Source organism: Quercus robur, chromosome 7, assembly GCF_932294415.1.
Source record: "Quercus robur chromosome 7, dhQueRobu3.1, whole genome shotgun sequence".
NCBI lineage: Eukaryota > Viridiplantae > Streptophyta > Magnoliopsida > Fagales > Fagaceae > Quercus > Quercus robur.
In genome coordinates this window covers 40,881,283-40,901,068 of record NC_065540.1, presented here as the reverse complement: position 1 = coordinate 40,901,068, position 19,786 = coordinate 40,881,283, and the positions used below count along the sequence as shown (strand labels likewise).

The window sequence follows — 19,786 nt, the reverse complement described above, 5'->3', positions numbered from 1 at the left end:
TGCCGAAATAGGGGAATAATTTTTTTTTTAGCAATTATGATAATGGCATTGCCAAAAATGGAAAAAAAAAAAAAGTGGTTTCGAAATCTCTAGAAGAGTAAAAAACAGATTTCATGTCCACAATATTTTTACAATAAATCTCATATGATTAGTTATTATTAGTTAAAAAAATTGGTGACAACTAATTGTGGCAATGGCATTGCCGAAATAGGAAAAAAAAATTGTGGTAATATCATTGCCGAAATAGTAAAAAAATAAAAATGACAAACTACTTGAAACAATTACATTGCCGAAATAGGGAGAAAAAAATTGGAAATACCATTGCCCAAAAAATATTTTCCCCTATTTCAGCAACATTGCCGTAAATGAAAAAAAAAAAAAAAAAAAAAAAAAAAAAGAAAAAAAGAAAACGGCAAACCCATAGCAAACCATTCTCTACATATTTTAACCTAAACACGTAACATACTTTTAGTTCCAAAAGTTAGCGTAGAATTCCGTACCTTTGAAAACAAAACGGAAGACGCATGCTTTTTTGTTGTTTACATACGTATGTGTAGTATACGTGTAAGATATGCGTATATACTAACTCGGGCTATTAGAGCATCTACAGCCGGTTTTGCTCTCTCATCTTATTTTACCATCCCAAAAAGTTATTTTATCAATTATACTATATCATTTTACAATACACCTAACATCCCAAAACTCTATTTTTTTTCCCATTTTATTTAAATATTCTTTTTATTCCTTTTTTTACTATTTTTTTTCTCTTCCTTTTCTTCTCTTTCTCCCTCAACCTCTAGCACCGGTCACCACTACCCTCGGCCCAACAAAATCCCACCGGAACCAAAAACCCAAAAAAATAAAAATAAAAATAAAACCCACCAAGTACCCACTACAAACCCAGCAAACCCATAGCAAGCCAACCAACCAAACGCCGACCACTAAACCCAGAAACTGGCCACCATGTCAACACCACCAAACGTTGACGCTGACGTTGACGTTGACGCTGACGAAGAAAACCCACCTCCCAAAAAGCAAAAGCCCATTTCTTCTCACCACCACGCCCCAACAGCAACAACAACAACAACCCTCTCAAAACGACGATCCCACCGGGCCACCACTACCCTCGGCCCAACAAAATCCCACAGGAACCAAATACCCAAAATAAAACCCACCAAGTACCCACTACAAACCCAGCAAACCCATAGCAACCCAACCAACCAAACGCCGGCCACCAAACCTAGAAACCGGCCACCATGTCAACACCACCAAACCCACCAAACGCCGATCTCTATACCGATCTCCATTGCGTTGACCTCCAGCCACCACGCCCATCTCAGCCGCACCACCAACCGCGCCACCACGTCGATCTAGAAATCTAATCCGGCGTGAGCTCCGATCTGGCTTGGTGATTCGGTGTGAGCTTCGAGAGAGAAGCTTGACAATGGCAAGAGAGAGAGAGGGGATGAGAAACAGAGAAGGAAGAGAGAGAAAAGAAAGAGAAAAAATGAGAGAGGAGAGAGAAATTGCCGGGTAAAATGTGGAGAGAGCATTAAAAAAAAAAAAAATTATACCATTCAGCTACAGTACCATCTTACATTTGAGATGGTACTGTAGCTAAATCTCAAAAAAAATTTGACTTTTCCCATATGGCCTTCCAGTTGCTGAGCATTTGTTGGGCTTGTATGCCAAATGTATCATATGGCAAGCCCATTGTTGATGCTCTTACTGGTGTAAAAACATAATTTATCTTATGAATTCAAATTAGAACCAATTATAAATTACTACCTATGATTTGTTGTGCAAGTAGCACTTATCATAAAGTTATTACAAGGATAAAAGTTTATATATTTCTTTTTTCTTTCTATATTTAGATTGGTTAGAAATATTTACTTAATGAAATAACCCAATCCCCTCTCACCCAATGACCACTTGAATTTAGTACCAACTTGCCTAACATGGGCATTGATATACAAGTTTACATTTGGTTTAATCTCTTATTAGAAATCCTTTATCACACTTAGAACCTACTTAGAATTCCATTTAATTAGTTACAAACTTGTCATATGTCTTTACAATATTTTGTGTAATTTTTTTTTTTTTTTGAACAAAGGGTCGATTGAACCCGCAACAGAAAATTTATAAGTACTCCCGGACTATAAAGAAATGGTGTTCTGTCCTCTCACATCCATAGTGAACCCCACCATGAATTTAATGAGTGAATCTCACCATGAATGTGAGAAGAGAGAGCACTGTTCTCCGTGTTTCAGGAGTACTTAAAAATTACTCTCAACGCAACATGGATACTGAGAAGAGCTTTGATGGAACTAGGATTTCATCTCTGGGGCAAAGAATTAAAAAAAAAATCACCTTTTAATAGCAAGAAATATATTAAAATTCAAAAATAAATTAATATATAAAATAATTATTTCTTAATATTTTTCAACTCATTTTATTATTAAAATGGAACTCGACATTATTTTGAATTCCAAAAAATTATTAATGATTGATTTTATAATAAATTAAATTTTGATTCTCTTTCAATGTAAAAAAGGGTTTGTTAAAATTAAAAAAAAATAATAATTCATTTTGTGGCAGGATCTAGTTTGTTGAAAAACGCAAACAATATGATATAAAAGAATTAATATAAATATATATATATATATATTTTTTTTTTTCCTGATTCGTTTGTTGTAATTCAATTTGCTTCTTGTGACATTGTAATCTCATTTGTCTGATTTGAATATCAGACATAGAATCCAATGGAAGAGTTTTGTTATCATGATTGAGTTTTTTTTTTTTTTTTTTTGTTCATGTGCATGACAATCATTCATAGGATCTCAACTGAATGCTGTTTAGAACCTTGAAGTTGAGTATATAGTCTAAGTTTCTCAAATTTTTAACTTAAATAATGGTAATACATCCTAGTGCTGAGTGATGACAAGCTGATCTTAGCTGAGTGTGCGTGCGTGTGCGCTTTTTTTTTGCTAAATCCAAATTAAATTTCAAGTGAGTGTGTGTTTTTTTTTTTTTTTTTTTTGATGGGTAAGTGAGTGTGTGTTATTATTGTGGTACATGCACCAATTTTTGTATTGAGTGTTGTGAATATAATACTTAACGTCAAATTCAATTACAATCTAAAGCTAATTTGAATTAGATTTGGTTTCTTATTGCACATTCACTAAAATATATTATATATGATGTATTAAATGTCCGTACAAAATATCATAAAACATTCACACATGAGCAGGGGCGGAGGAATGGGGGCCTGGGGGGCCATGGCCCCCTTCACTTTTGAAAAATCCTTCCATCCTCTTGTATTTTTGGTATAAAAAATTTTGGATATAAATTTCAATAATGGCCCCCTATATTTTTACTAAAAACATGTAATGCGTTTATGTAGTTAACTAATACAATTTTTATTCTCTATAATTACTCTTATGTCATACATAGCTTATTAAATTAAAGTGTATTTAATGTAGGTCATACATAATTTTATTTTATTTTATTTTTATGAAATTGATTTGTTTATTTTTAGACATATCCTTTTTTTTAGCAAAGATAGACTAATTTGAAGTTTTTTTTTTTTTTTTTTTTTGTTTAAGCAATATATATATATATATACACACACATGTGTGTGTATGTGTTATTCTTTGGATTTAACTTTCGTAATTATATATTTAGCTTGGCCCTTGAAAAAATTTTCTAGCTCCACCATTGCGCATGAGTGATATGCTAACCTAAGAAAAATATCTGAAAACATTCACCCATAAGTTATATACTAACCTAAGAAAACTCCCAAAGATACAATATTCATTATATTTTGTTTCTTTCTTGGCATGAATATGTCATTTTTAAAATTTTTTTTTTTCAAAATCAAAATCCCACATATATATTAATGAAATAGTTTTTAATAGTTAAATATACGCCAAATACATCTTACTTAAATTCATATTAATTATTATGTAATTATCCCCAAAACTTTTATTGCTTATACACAAATTTTAATGAGTGGAAATAAATTATTAAATAAAGAACATGAAGTCCTTTTATTATTATTATTATTATTTTTTATAAATATCACATTTTGAAACGTAACACTAATATTCCTTATATATATTTCCCTTATGCCTAGCTTTTTTTTTTCTTTATCCTTGCTTCTCCCCCCCCCCCCCCCCCAACACACACCTTCGTTTTCCTTTTTATAGATTTTAAACCTTAAAATTTGATAAATAGGATTTAAAAAAAATTTAAATGAATTTGACATATAAAAGATATAATGTAGTATTGATTATTATACTGGTAAAAAAGAAGTATAACGTGCAAAATACTTCTCTAAATGAGCTGCCATTATCGCATGAGTTTTTTGCAGTATTCCATAAAAAGAATTTAGTTTAGTACTATCATGCAATATTCCATTATCTTATCACTACTTTAACTAAAAAATACGTTTTTATACCAATTGATACATTTTTAACATCTAAAGTTTATTAAAAAAATCAATAGAGTTATGTTTGAATTGTTTTGGATCTTCAATAAAATGATTGATCATGGCAAATATATACTAAAGTGTCTACAACATCTTGAATTGATTGTTCACTCTTCTTTAGATTGGATTTCCATTTTGTCAAATGCAACGAGTGAGTTATGCACACTTGTAAAACCAGTCAAAGTTTTCCCATCTACACAAGCGACAAATCATGGGTTTTGTAAGACTTGCCGACCTCCTACACACGTGTAACCCATACATGAGTGATTTGAAAGTCACATACCATGTGTATCAAGGATTCCAAGGAGGCGGCTCTTCCAATCACATGGCACATTTATGAGTTGCATTAAAAATGGTCTCCCATGGCCAAATATCTTGTATATAAAATAAAGAATATGAGATAAGGATAAGATACCACATAGAGTAAAGTAACACAGAAAAGGAAACAAACAAAGAAAGGAAGAGAAGCTGAAGATGAAGATGAAGAAGATCATAGTTGTAGTCATGGTTTTATGTGTGATCCTTTCACATATGGACAGTGCTGAGGCTCAATCACCCGACTGCTACGACCAGTGTTCCACTAGCTGTGTTCAAAGCGACAGTAAGTCCTTATCTAAATATATTTGCACCCTTTTTTCATAGGGAGAAATTAGTACTATCAGGCAGCTTATCATAACCATTCTGATTAAGAACACAGTATTACTTAGCATACTTTTCTTTTTCATGAAAATATTTTGTGTAAGGAAATTTCAGTTGGCTAAAATTTCTACACTATCAAAGATCTAGTAATGCAATATATTGATCGGAAACCTACAGCCCACAAGAGATTATTGTGTTCATATCCTATCTTCTATTTATTTCTGCATTGCTTTCTGTCATATGCAGCAAGGCTTATGCAGCGTTGTGATCGCAAGTGCCAGATCAAGTGCGGCCCAGGTAACCTCATTGAAAAGTTTTATATCTCCCTGGGTCAAATTTGGAAAAATATTCTCACACACTCGTTAATTTACACTCTGTACACATAAGGTTCATAATATTTCGCACGCCATATCCACATTTAGTGCACCACTGCAACTCACTTTGTTATCTACTTCTGAAATTCTATAAGTGCGCCTCTTTCTTTTCTTTTCTGTTTTTTTGTTGACTGAATTGGGGAAGTTCCCCTCATAATTTTGGGGTGTTGCCACAATCTATGGATCAGCTGGGTTTTTTTTTTTTTTTTTTTTTTTTTGGGAGACAGATAGATAGTGTGTCCTTCAACTTTTCCATGTACTTACGAACAAATGAAATTCTGCATCTAGTTATATAATAGGTAAGTACGACAGATAATTACAAAAGTGAAACACAGCCTTCCTACTCTGCCACTAAGTTCATTGCCAAGTAAGATAGATATAAGACACAGCAGCTTCCTTGGCTCATGAACTTTGAGATGCTGTGATTCTCTGAGGCACTATGATGAAGCCTACTGGCTGTAGACTTCCTGTTAGATTCAAAATATCTGTATGGACCATCCTATGTCTCCATCTTATTTTAGCTTTTGCTGACCCAAAAGGCAAACTTCTTTGCTGGGAGTCATGACAATGAAATTGGTCCTTTGTGAGGAGTCTTGTCTAAGTAATGCTTCTCTGATGGTTAGTAAAGGTAGTTGTTCTTTGCTCTATTGTCCAGCTATAGTATCCATTGGGCTTAATCCCTTCTGTCTCTTTATTGTATTGCTCCTCCTCTCCATTGTCCTTTTTTTCTTGTTTTTGGGGCTTCAACCACCATTAGAGTATGCCAGTTTATGGGTATTGGGTTATGTCTGGCTTCTAACATCTGGTGTTGTTTGTTCCATCCTGCCAAGCATGAGTCTAGTCTGTCTAGGTTCCCCGGCTGCTATACAGTAATTAAACAAAGATTTGACATATATTATAACAGTATGTGGATTTGGAGACTAGTTATTGAAATAAATGTTGTTTCTATGAATCCATATAGGCCATAGACTACACAACAGTCTAACAAGGGGATAATGCTTTATAGCCCCTTTGTGGGAGCCTTTTAAAACCCATTCTGCTACCAAGTTGGTGACTTTGATATATTGTGTTCTTAGAGTGAGGGGGGAAAATAAACCATACCATTCTGACAAATGGGCACTGAATTCTAACGACTAATGAGTTCTTTCAATGATCAATAGTCTCCAATTCACTGTTGCAAAAAGCACAGTTGGCTTGAGGAAGTGTGAAATTTCTATTAATGAGTTATTAACCGACTGACAGAGTTGTTCAAAAGTTTCCAAATGAAAATTGTGACTTTGTAAGGATTTAAAGTTTTCAAAGACACTGCCAATGCAATTGAGCAGAATTCTGGTTATACCCTGCGTCTCTCTTTTGTGTTTGTATCAATTTATTAGCTTGTCCCGTAGTCTATGCTCCTGTTCTACTATATGGCCAAATGGAAAGATCTCGTTAATGTGAGATTGAAGGAACATTTTGCAGAATGTCCAATACAGTATTTCTATCATAGGATTGGATTAACCTTCATTCCATCTATTTGTAGATAGATCAAAAGCTCACACACCCCCTGAGATAGTGGATCTTATGAGTGTGTAAAGTTTCAATTCGGTGTTGACCAATGAGAATCATTTAGCAAAATGTTCTACCCGTTGCCCCATTGCCAAACATCCTTAATGACAGAGTTCACCTACTATTGAGGATGCTTTTCCATCCCCACAGTGTGGAATTGCTAGATACTTCTGGATTAGTTTGTGCCAAAAGAGAATTTATGTATATACCATGTCTTAATTTGGTTTTAAACTTTGGTTAGCTCAAGGGTAGCACACTTATTGGTAATTATGTCATGAAATTTGATTGTGTAAGTCACTCATTGGAATTCTCTTTTTCTCTCCATTTTATATGTTGTTTGGTTGGGTGAAAAAGAAGAAGATGGAAAATGAATGAAGGAAAATAGGAGTTTTTCCTTGTTTGGTGTGGTGGAAATGAGGGAGGGTGGAAAAAGGGGTGGGTGAAGTTTCTGAAAAAAAAAAAAAGAAGTAGTATTAATATTGAAAAGGATCATCTTAGCAGAGTATTACTTGGGATTAAAACTTAAGTGCAATCCTTTATTTATTGTACATTAGATTCCCCAATTGAATTCAACTAGGTGGTTGTATTGACCAATAAATCACATGGTTGAATTTAATTGTCTTAAGAAAAATCGTAAATTTTTAAGTAGATTTTCTTATTTGTAATACATTAGGTTTCTCAATTAAATTTAAATACAAGTTGTATTGAATTTGATTGTCCTTTAAAAGGATAACAGTGTTTGGGTTTTATTAGTCAAAGCAATCATGTGTTTGAATTTAAGTGGAGGAACCTAATGTATTGCACCTAAAAAATTGTATCTAAGTTTTGCTCTTAGAAAAGATAAATTTATTTTAATGCATTGATCAATACAACCATATAATTGAATTCAATTGAAGAACAAGGGATTATACCTAAATTTTGCCTATTACTTGATTTTTTTATAGCTTAAGTAACAAGGGATGGGAAGGGATTGTGATAGAATTCAATAGTATGTTTGGTTGTTTGGTGAGGAGAGGTGGAAGTAAAAATGAGTGTAGGAAAAAAGTGATTTTTCCTTGTTTGGTTGGTGAAAGTGAAGGGAAGAAAAAAGAAATGATTCGAATTTCTTTTCCTCTAAATCCTCCTCCCTTTCCTTTTCCCTTTCCTTTTTATTTGAAAGGAAAGGTAGAAACTAAAAGAATATGTTTTAAGTTTTTTAATTATAAATTTATACATAATATAAATTATTTCCTTTCACTTTTCCCTATTAACCAAACAAATTGAGAATAGAAACTTTTTTCCTTCTCCTCCCTTCCCTCTTCTTTTCCTCACTCATTTTCCTTTCTTTTGTCTTTCTTTCCATTCTACCAAACATGATGTTGACCCAAATCTTGTCAAACAAAAACAAAAGGCCTTATTGGTGTTTCTTGTATGTTAATGTGCAGATTCTGATATTGATGTGAATCCAAGTTAAGCCTCCAAACGAAGGAAGAATTAGCTAGTTTGGGGTGTACCCAAGATGAAAACTAGTCATCTTCTCAAGATCTTCTTCTATGTTGCATGCAAAGTTATATGACTTTTGATGCCTTTAAAAATGTAACTGTTACTATTTTTGTAGTTTTTTTTTTTTTCATGTTATTAATTATTGAAGTATTTTATTTAGTTTAATTATAATTTTAATTAAATCCACGGCGTGATTATGTTAATGGATAATCATTCCCTTTTCCCCCCTTAAGAATGCATACATTAACACCCCCACCCACAAAAACAAAAAAAGAAAAGAGAAAAAACCCCACTCAATGCAGTCAACCCAAATTGACACCGAAAAATAAAATAAAAATCAGCAAATTAACTATTTAACTAACTATAGCAACCAATTGCTTTGTAGCTAAATTGACATTTCTCCATGTACAAAGTTCTTAGAATCTAGGGAGGAAAGGGTTCAAATTACAAGATTAGCAGCATGTTATAAATAATTTTCTTTAAAATAATTTTCATCAAAGAGCCAAAAAAAAAAAACACAACCATAAATATCAGTCATATACATTTCAGTACTGATTTAGAAATCATTTTTTTTTTTATACAAGATAAAATTTCTACTCTAACCTAATCTAAGTATATATTTTTGTGAAGCTCTCTCTAGGAGGTTTGAACCCCAGCCTTTGTCCCTCACACCCAACAAGTATTTATACTGATTTAGAAATCTTAATACTTAAAAGCTTATTTTCTCCAAAAAAAAAAAAAAAAAAAAGTTCATAAGCCAATGCAACATTCCTCAACGTTTCCCTATTTTATAAACCAAAAGTTTCCTCAGCCAATGCTCTAGAACATTCCTCCACCAATGCTCTAGAACATTCCTCAATGTTTCCTATTATATAAACCAAAAGTTTCCAATTCTGTTCTAGATCTACTCTAGTCTCTATATCTTCATGGCTTGTCCACCAGCATTGAGTTTCCCTGACAGAATCGTCAAAGAAATCCTGACTCAGTTACCACCGAAATCGTTAATCCAATTCAGGTTCGTTTCCAATACTTGGTACTCCAACATTGCCAATCTAGATTTCATTAACAAACACCTAAACCAAAGCATAGCCAAACAATCATTATTACCCAATAATTTTAATGATAATGACCATACACCATGTACACCATGCTTGCATAAGTGTCTTTATACATGTACGTTTTACATAAAATTAATGTGGTTTGCTATTAATTACTCTTAAGATATATAATTTACTTTGTATAAAACTCTACCAAAGTTTCAAGTGGCTTACTAATTATTATAATAGTTTTGATACATCATATATCATATCATATCATATATTATATAATAAAATTTGGTCTTAAAAAGAAATTTCAATTAAATTTAGTATGGTGAATGGTTCTTCTCTCCCTAGTAGGAGCCTTTTCTCTCTCCCAGTACAGAGACTTTCTCCCTACAACTTAACTGTTAGGGCCTTTCTTGGGGCTCGGCCCCAATACACCCCCCCCTATGGAACAATCAATCGTAGATAGCTTACAAAATCTCAAACTCACGAAGGAAGAAGAAGAAGAAGAAATCGCAATCACATCGAGGTGTAGAACAGACCTACTTGAAGAATTCTTGTTGAGCCTATTTGGGAGGCTCCTCTCAGCTTGGGACGTTTTATAGAAGGAGATAAGCATGCCGCTCAATCAAATCAAGCAAAGTATATGAGAATTAGAGTCGACCTCCCCATAGATAAACCTCTCCAGAGAAAGGGGAAGATAGTAAACATGGAGGGAAAGATGTATTGGATTAGCTTTAAATACGAAAGGCTTCCAACCTTGTGCTACCTTTGTGGCAGAATGGGTCGTGACAATGAACATTGCTCGAAAAATCCAAATTGGTAGAACACACCGAGACAATAAAGGGACTGGATGAGGGCATACAACTCCATGAAAGTGGGCCTTGACAAAGCAACAGGTATGTCCAGTGAGGGCCGTGAAACGGGAAGTGAGGAACAAGACAGAGTAAACAGCCAAACCATGTCCAAACCCATCGCCAAGTCAGGGACAAAAAGTAGTGATCGAAGCACAAGCCAGTAAAGTAACGAAAAATCAGGAAACCTAGAATTTATGGGTGGAGATGGCACGTTGGGAAGCCCGTGAGGTTAAGGAGGATGGTACAAATCATTTCTGATGGCATAGAAGTCATGGTGAACGTCAGAAGCACATGATGATGTCAACTCAGCACCCTCTTAAGGTAGTTTCAAAAGATTTGAGCGGGAAGAAAGCAATAGAGGATGCTTTATCCTTAGTGGGCCAACCAACCCAAAAAGAGGTGGAGATGAAGGAAGTCACTAGTCCACAGAAGTCCACTAGAAACAGCCCATGAAAGGAAATAAATGCCAAGGTGGATGCGGAACCTACATTGGGCCAATGTTTTGGAAACATCACAGTAGGAAAAGGGAACTGGAAATGTATTGCAAGAGAGAAGGCAAAGACACAAGCCCAAGCCCAAGAACATTCCACTCAAGTAAATATAATTGGGCTCAAATGCAAAGGAAAACTATATTTATAGGAGGAAGAAGGCGTACGTGCTACTAAAAGATGTGAACTCAACACAAAGATCAAAACTAAGGCTCTTGAGGGATTGACAGTAGCTGCTAGGCAGCACCGCTGGGAGCCATGAGTCACCTGAGTTGGAATTGCCAGGGACTTAGGATACCCCAGTCAGTCAAAGCACAGCAAGACATGGTGCAACGTTGGAGTCCTAGTATTGTCTTCCTATCGAAGACAAAATCGAAAACAAAGCGCATAAAGAGAATCAAAAATAAACTTGGCCTGGAAAATGGCTAGAATCTGTTTGAGATTGGATAGGGCTGTCCCAAGTAGTGGCAGAAGTGGAGGTCTAGCCCTTCTCTGGTCCAGAAAGGTGGATTTAGAAGTCAAGTCCTACACAAAGAATCATATAGACGCAGTGGTCACCGAACCAGAAAACGGCTTCAAATGGAAAGTTACCGGCTTCTATGGCCACCCTGACACACACAAAAGGTACGAGTCTTGGAACCTTCTAGCTTTTCTCCATAATCAATTTCAATTACCATGGCTCTGTTTTGGGGATTTTAACGAAATCCTTTGTATGGAAGAGAAATTTGGAAAGGCCACTCGATCCCAACACCAAATGCCAGGCTTTAGGAATGTAGTTGATTATTGTGGGTTTCAAGACTTAGGTTACCTTAGACCTAATTTCACTTGGAGTAACATGCAGGAAGGGGATGCTAGAATCTGTTTGAGATTGGATAGGGCTTTGGCCACCATGGATTGGTTAACAAATTTTTGGGTGACAAAGGTGCACCACCTAATCGATTCAACGTCAGATCATTGTGCCTTACTATTAGCTAACCCCTTAAAAATTCACCAACCCCGGGGAAAGCGTTTTTATTTTGAAGCTATGTGGACAAAGAGAGAAGACTATAAATCAGTCATTGAAGCGTGCTGGAGAATGGGAAGTAGCCTTGATACACCAAAAGGCATGGCTCAGAATCTTAAGGCTTGTGCAGCAGAGCTTGCAACCTAGAATTCCACGGTGTATAGGCAAATCCTGAAAAGGCTCCAAGAAAAGAGGAAAACCTTATCCTCTTTATCTCAACTGAATGGAAATGGCTCCTTGAGTGCAGAAATTAATAATCTATGAAAGGAAATCAATAATTTACTAGATGATGAGGAACTATACTAGGGGCAAAGATCGAAGGCACACTGGCTAAGGGAGGGACATAGGAACACAAAGTTCTTCCATGCCCACGCCTCGAAGAGGACACAATTTCAGGTTTGTGGGATCATAATGGAGTCTGGTGTGATGAGAAAGAGAGTATAATCAAAATTGCCACATCCTACTTTGAATCCATTTACACTTCCTCTAACCTGAGCAATATAGATAAAGTCACAGTTGCCATACCAACAAGAGTAACAGAGGAGATGAATGCAGAGCTAGTTAAGGATTTTAGAAAAGAAGAAATAGTTTTTGCCCTCAAACAATTCCACCCCACAAAAGCACTGAGGCCCGATGGCATGTCTGCTGTGCTCTATCAGAAGTACTAGGGTACTGTGGGAGATAATGTAGTCAACATGGTCCTGAATGTGCTGAACCATAACCTTCCAATTGGGGATCTAAATAAAACCAACATTGCCCTTGTCCTGAAGACCAAGAGCCCCAAGCGCATGACCGAGTTCAAACCAATCAGCCTCTGCAACGTGATATACAAGCTCATCTTAAAAACTCTTGCAAACCGTCTTAAAGCACTCCTCCCGCTTCTTATCTCAGAGAATCAAAATGCCTTCACCTTTGATCGCCTCATCACAGACAATGTTTTGGTGGCATTTGAACTTACACACTATCTAAACCACAAAACCTCGGGTAAGGATAGCTTTATGACTATTAAACTTGATATGAGCAAGGCATTTGACCGAGTTGAGTGGAATTTCATCAAAAAGGTCATGGAGAGATTGGGCTTCAACCTAAGATGGATTAGCTTGATCATGCAGTGCATAACCTCAGTTTCCTATTCAGTAATCATCAATGGGGCAACTTATAGGAACATAATCCCTACTAGGGGACTTAGCCAAGGGGACCCCTTATCTCCTAGCTTGTTCCTCTTATGCGCCGAAGGTCTTTCAAGCCTAATTCAAGAGGCTACCAGAAACCAGCTCATCAACGAGCTTTTGGTCTGCAAGGGCTGCCCTAAAATAACCCATCTCTTTTTTGTAGATGATAGTATACTCTTCTGCAAGGCCACAAGTAGTGAATGCCGAGAGCTCAAAAACATCCTCTAGATATACGAGGAAGCATCAAGACAGAAGATAAACATAGACAAGTCCACAATCTTCTTCTCTCCCAAACACCCCCCAAGGTACGAAAGATGACACCCTAGCCATTTTGGGGCCGATGCAGGACTCTCGCAATGCAAAATATCTTGGTCTACCTTCCATAATTGGTAGATCAAAATCATTGGTCTTCGCGAATATAAAGCAAAGAGTGGGGCAAAAGCTTACTGATTGGAAGGGGAAGCTTCTCTCAATAGGGGGGAGGGAAATCTTGATTAAGGCAGTTGCACAAGCTATGCCAACCTACACCATGAGCTGTTTTCTTCTCCCAAAAGGGCTATGCGAAGACCTGGAAAGCATGATGAGAAACTTTTGGTGAGGTCAAAAGGAACAGGAAACAAAAGTTGCTTGGGTTAGTTGAAGGCCAATGTGTAAATCAAAGAACAGTGGTGGTATGGGCTTTCGTAAATTTCAAGCGTCTAATCTCACAATGCTAGCTAAGCAAGCATGGAGAATTCTAACCAACCTAAATTCTTTGGTGGCTAGAGTGCTTAAAGCCAAATATTTCCCAATCGGGGATGTCCTCAATGCGAAGCTTGGTGCTTCACCCTCTTACTCTTGAAGAAGCACACATAGTAGCCTGAGGGTGATCAAAGAAGGCACTAGGTGAAGGGTTAGGAATGGAAAGCTCATATACATTTGGGATGATAAGTGGCTGCCCACCCCTTTCACATATAAGGTCATCCCCCCCCCCCCCCAAAAAAAAGAAACACAATCGAATACCCCATGGTTTCTGCCCTCATTGACCAAGACACAAGATGGTGGAAGATGGATACTCTTAGAGCTACTTTCCTCCCTTTTGAGGTTGAGACAATCCTCAAAAGTGCCTACCACATTTCCTCTAAGCTGATTGACAATTTTGAGGAAGGTGAGAGCTCATCGGGAGACCCAAAAGCCTCGTTATGGCGAAACCTGTGGCGCTTAAAACTCCCTACAAAAATAAAAATTTTCGCCTGGAGAGCTTGTATCAATGGTCTCCCCACACTTGAGAACCTTAGGCTTAAAGGTATTAACACTTGGGAAACTTGTCCAATTTATGGGAAGCACCTGAAACGCTCCACCATGCGCTCCTATCTTGTGACCTTGCTAGTTAGGTTTGGTAGCTCTGGTCTGAGGATGCCCATTTCCCCTTCACAAGTTGCTGGAATCTTTTGGACTCAACATTTCACCTCATATCAAAGGGTTTCCTGGGGGCTTTAGAGTCTTTTTTTGTCACTACCTGGGCTATTTGGTTCAATAGGAACCAAATTCTTCACAACAAGTCAGGCTCCCACCCGAGGCAAATAATGGATATGGGAAGAAGCATCCTAGCAGATTTTAAAGAGACAATAACCTCAAACCCTCCTCCTGAAAGGCCTCTTCCCTTTGGATGGTTGAAACTGCCTAATGGATACTTTAAAGTCAACGTAGATGGTGCATATGCCAATGATGACAGCCATTCCAGTGTCAAGGTCATAATTAGGGACGACAAAGGCCACCCCATTGCTACGCTTAGTAAAGTCCTTCAGGCCCACTACCCTACCGAGGTCATGGAGATGATTGCCCTTGAGCAGGGAGTTCTTTTGGCATAAGAAATGGAGCTTTCCCAGGTCATTTTTGAATCGGACGCACTCAATGTCATCCAAGCCATCAATGAAGGCAACACGGGTAGTGCAATAGGCCATCTCATTCAAGGAATCTTGCTTGCCTAAGACACCTTCACCAACTGCAGCTTTCATCACTTGAAAAGGGACTACAACAGGGTTGCCCATGAGCTTGCCCAAAATGCTAGGCAAAGCAACACTACATCTCTGTGGAAAGGAGTGAATCCTCCTATGGTTTCCTCTCTAATTTTACTAGAAAGCTTGTAATCTTGCTCTATTTTGCTTTTGGTTTTCTCTATGCCCTGTTGTATGCCAATTTCATTTGCTATAAAAGTTATCTTTTCACCTCAAAAAAAAAATAATAAAAAAAAATAAAAAAATTGGCCTTAAAAGTTGTGGTTGAGTCAAGTGGTCTTCACCAAATTGCAAAATTTTTGTAGATTTAAAATAAAATAAATATAATTTTTTTTTTGTTTTTATCTTCTTCTACTATAATTTCTAAGTAAATAAAAATCTTAATTTGATTACAATCCAAATTCTTCATCTAATGATTTTATTATTAAGAGTAAATAAAATTTTATCTTCAAAATAGATGGATTGCAACGCCATTATTTTTTTTAGTTCATTTTTTTTTAGCCAACCCCATCATTAATATATAATTAACTACAAAAAATAAATAATTTATGAATTGTATTCATCTCATTCTGGGTATTACTTCTCAATTCACATTATGTCTATTTCTCAAAAATAAAATTCACATTATATCTCAATTCTAATAAATTTATTTTCAATTATCAATACAAACTTATTACCAAGGTTTAAACTATAAAATAATAAAAAGAAACCTTGAACTTTATATATATATATATATATATATATGCAAAAATGGGCAAATAGTACTATTTGCAAAATATATAGGAATGGATAAAATAATAAAAAGAAACCTTGAACTTTATATATATATATATATATATATATATGCAAAAGTGGGCAAAAAGTACTATTTGCAAAATATATAGGAATATACCATTGTTCACAAAATATTTAAGAGAATACCCCTGTTTTAAAACTCGAGTTCATGGACATTGAGTTCCATTAATGAAATTCTAGGTTGGCAACCGGTGACATGTATTTTAGGATTTTAAAATGCCAAACTTGAGTTCCACTTGGAACAATACTTGGGGCAGCTTTTATCATCCCAATCTTGTGAAATTGATCGGTTACTGCATAGACTGTAGAGGATGACCACCGGCATTTGGTATATAAATTCATGCCTCGGGGCAGCTTGGAGAATCATCTGTTTAGGAGTGAGTTATTAATATCCATCTCCTTTATTTACTTCCAATATTTTAATGTACTCATTGTTTATCTATTGTTAATTAAGGACATTAAACTTCTCTGTTAAAATCATAATCTAGAAAGAATTGTAAGGATCTTGGAACATGGACTGCTTACATTCAACCACTTTCTTGGAACTACCGTTTGAAGATTGCATTTAGTGCTGCTAATGTGCCTAGCATTCCTTCACAGTGATGAAACAAGGGTCATATATCGTGACTACAAAACTTCTAATATCCTGTTGGATTCCGTATGTTAAAAAATTTTAAACTCTTCTAATTCTATGGCAACTAGAGAATTCAGTTGGACATGCCCTCACCCACTTTTCATTGTAAATGGCAGAAACTTCAATGCCACAAATCTCAGATTTTGGGTTGGCCAATGAAACTCGTGTAAAATAATGTTCCTTTTTGATGATGCACAAAAATCATCAGTGAGCTGATCGTCCACACTCCACACTTGTCAATGGGTGTACTTGGAGAACAAAAGAGAAGAACCAATCAAAGGGCATCGATGGGGTACCAGCCAAAGACCATTCGAAAGTTAAGTTAGTAATAGAAGAATTTCCAAGAACTCAAGAGTGTAAGAGTCAGGGAGAATTCACGCACCTCAAGAAAGGTAAGGTTTGTGGTTTATATAGTGGTATAGAGCTGATCTGAATTCCTTGGCACAGAGGGATTTCCTTGTAAAGAGAAAGACCCCAAGATACTCGGGATTTCCTTTCCTTATATAAGAGATTTGATTGCATGATTGGGCCTTTGGTCGTGATGCGCAAGCAATTTCCACGTAAGGGTGTGTGAGTGAGGCCCATGCAAGCCCATGAAAACTCTAGGGGATGGATTGAGGATTACCCAATCCGTCAGCCCATGGATCAATCGTCCCTCTTAAGGTTGATCTTCCCTTTTAATAACCCCTTTTGAGAGTTGGTTGAAAATTATCCTCATCACTTTTTTAAATAATTGTGCAAAATTCAATTTCAATGAAATCGAGTTCCACATTAATATTTACATAGAACTCGATTTCTCCTAAATATTTTGGCTAATAGTGCTATTTGCCCATTTTAAACTCTCTCTCTCTCTCTCTCTCTCTCTCTCTCTCTCTCTCTCTCTCTCTCTCTCTCTCTCTCTCTCTCTCTCTCTCTCTATATATATATATATATATATATCCCTTTTTTGGGGGGAGGGGGGGGGGGGAGGGTGAAACTTACTCAAATTTAAATTCTTATGTGAGTCTTTCTACTTCAAATTTTTAAATGTTCAATAATTTAAATTGTTCTTAATAATTAAATTTAGGTTTCCACTTAAATATGATTTCATTTATTGTTTTGGATAGTTTTTAATTATTAAATTCAAGATTTTTCCATTTAAATATACCTTGGTTTCACACAATATGCATTTATTCTATAACTTTTGTTTTTAAGGGAAACATTCATTATATAACTTAAAGTGAAATATTCATTTATTTTTATTATCCATTCTATTATTTGATTTTAAGTACATTAATTTAAAAAAAAAAAAAACTATTTTCATATGATTTATTTTATAGGTTTTTACGTATGAATTTTGATTGGGCAAAATACTAGTTTACATATAATTTTAGGGTAAATTACTAATTACAACCTTAAAGTTTAGGGTTATTTAGATTTTACACACTGAAATTTCAGAATTTAGATTTTATCTTCTAAAATTTGGTGTGTTTCGATTTTACACCTTGACGTTATTGAATTTGAATTTTACCCCTTGAAGTTTTGATATGTTTAAATTTTGCATCATAAAATATCAGAATTTATGGAGTAAAATTCAAAAACCCCTAAAATTTAAGAGGTAAATTTCAAATTTTAAAAGATTATGATGTAAAATTCAAACACTCTCAAACTTCAAGAATAAAATGTAAATTATAGGTTTCACTCAAACTTTAGGGTTCAAATTAAATAAATAACCCTTCGGAACAGTCTAACCCTTCACGGCTTAACCTTCGGATTCGAATTTCAGAATCAGATAGTAACCCCGTCGATGATGGCTACAACACCAACGCGGTTCGATGATCTCCCTCTCGAAATCGCTTTCGAGATTCTGAGTCGGCTGCCTGTGAAAACTTTATTGCAATTCAGATGCGTTTCCAAATGCTATAACTCCATCATCACCAGCCCCGATTTCATTACCAAACACTTCAAACACAACCTAGAAGTCAAATCATTATTATCGGACGACAACAACAATAATCATCTACTATGTAAGCCACCCCCAGATCCCAGGGACCAAGATTTTGTGCGTACAGTCTTTTGCAATATCAGCAGCGACCACACATTGACTGAGGTTTACAGGTTGACAATCCCAGTTTTTAAGCCCACCATTGTTGGCATCAGCAAAGGCTTATTCTGCCTCGCTTTTCAGAAACCTATTATGCCATCATATTATTCTAATAATGAAGCAATTGATGGTAGTACAGTTTCCCGCGTATTTCTGTGGAACCCAAACATTAGAAAGCTTAAGATACTTCCATCAACTGATGAAAGTTTTGAGGTTTACGGTTGTGGATTTGGGTATCATCATATTCAAAACAATGACTTCGACTTCAAGGTTTTGAAATATGGGGTTTTTTTTTTTGAAAGCCAGGTTTACTTCCAGGTTTACACGTTGAGTACCGATTCGTGGAAACAGTTTGAGTCATTTAATGGGTCTAGAGGACCTGTTACTTGCATTGAAAAATCACCTTGTTTGTTTTTTAATGGAGCTTTGCATTTTATAGCATATTCTCGACGCCACAAATTCATTTTGTCCTTTGATCTCCATGAGGAGAAATTCAGGGAGGTAATGTTGCCACAGAATTACTCAAATGGATTGTGTTTTAAGTTTGAACAACTTGCAGTATTGGAGGGATCGCTGGCTTTGATTGCTTTCCACAGTCCTCAACAGAAGTGCCACATATGGGTGATGAGGGTTTATGGTGACGTTGACTCTTGGACTCCAAACATTGTAGAGTTGGAAGAAGTTGAAAACTTCTTCGGCTGCACGGGCCGTGGTGAACTTATGGTTAAGAAATCCTCTTCTCCTCATAAACTCATTTTATTTGACCCTAAGAGTCTAGATGAGAAAAATATTGGAATCGGAGATCTTACACCAGAGACTTACACAGCTAATCTCATGGAGAGCTTAGTTTTACTCAACGAGCCAAAGCTTTATTGACAGGTCAGTTGTTCTATTTAGTGAAGCTGTTGGGAAGCTTTTGTATCTATGTTATTGCTGTTTTTTCATTCCTTTTGTTGTAGACATGGACATATTGCTTTTATTTAGAAGGACAAAATCACTTTATAGGTTATGTGTTGTGACTATTATCTATCAACCAACTTGCTGTGCTCGTTCTAGTAATGGCCATTTCATAGTGAAAAACATGTCTAGCCATCATACAGTTATACCGTTGATCATAATATTATTTAATTACTGGGTTTGGAATCAAGTTAACAATTAAAATTTAATCCCTAGAAAAAAAAA

The 19,786-nt window shown here is 35.8% G+C and overlaps 1 protein-coding gene and 1 long non-coding RNA gene across 2 annotated transcripts; both read left to right on the top strand.

The window, feature by feature from the left end:
- The first annotated feature begins 4,858 nt into the window (after nucleotides 1–4,858).
- Nucleotides 4,859–8,735, top strand: LOC126693450 (uncharacterized). Its single transcript, XR_007645358.1, has 3 exons — nucleotides 4,859–5,090; nucleotides 5,375–5,425; nucleotides 8,475–8,735. It is a non-coding gene; the product is annotated as an uncharacterized LOC126693450 (long non-coding RNA).
- A 9,575-nt stretch (nucleotides 8,736–18,310) lies between these two features.
- LOC126691408 (putative F-box protein At1g47730) lies at nucleotides 18,311–19,480 on the top strand. The gene has a single exon (XM_050386454.1). The coding sequence runs from the start codon at nucleotides 18,311–18,313 to the stop codon at nucleotides 19,478–19,480; it is 1,170 nt and encodes a 389-aa protein (XP_050242411.1).
- Nucleotides 19,481–19,786: the final 306 nt, after the last annotated feature.

Coding starts and splice junctions, on each gene's coding strand:
- LOC126691408 (XM_050386454.1), top strand. CDS start 18,311: ATGGCTACAACACCAACGCGGTTCGATGATCTCCCTCTCGAAATCGCT.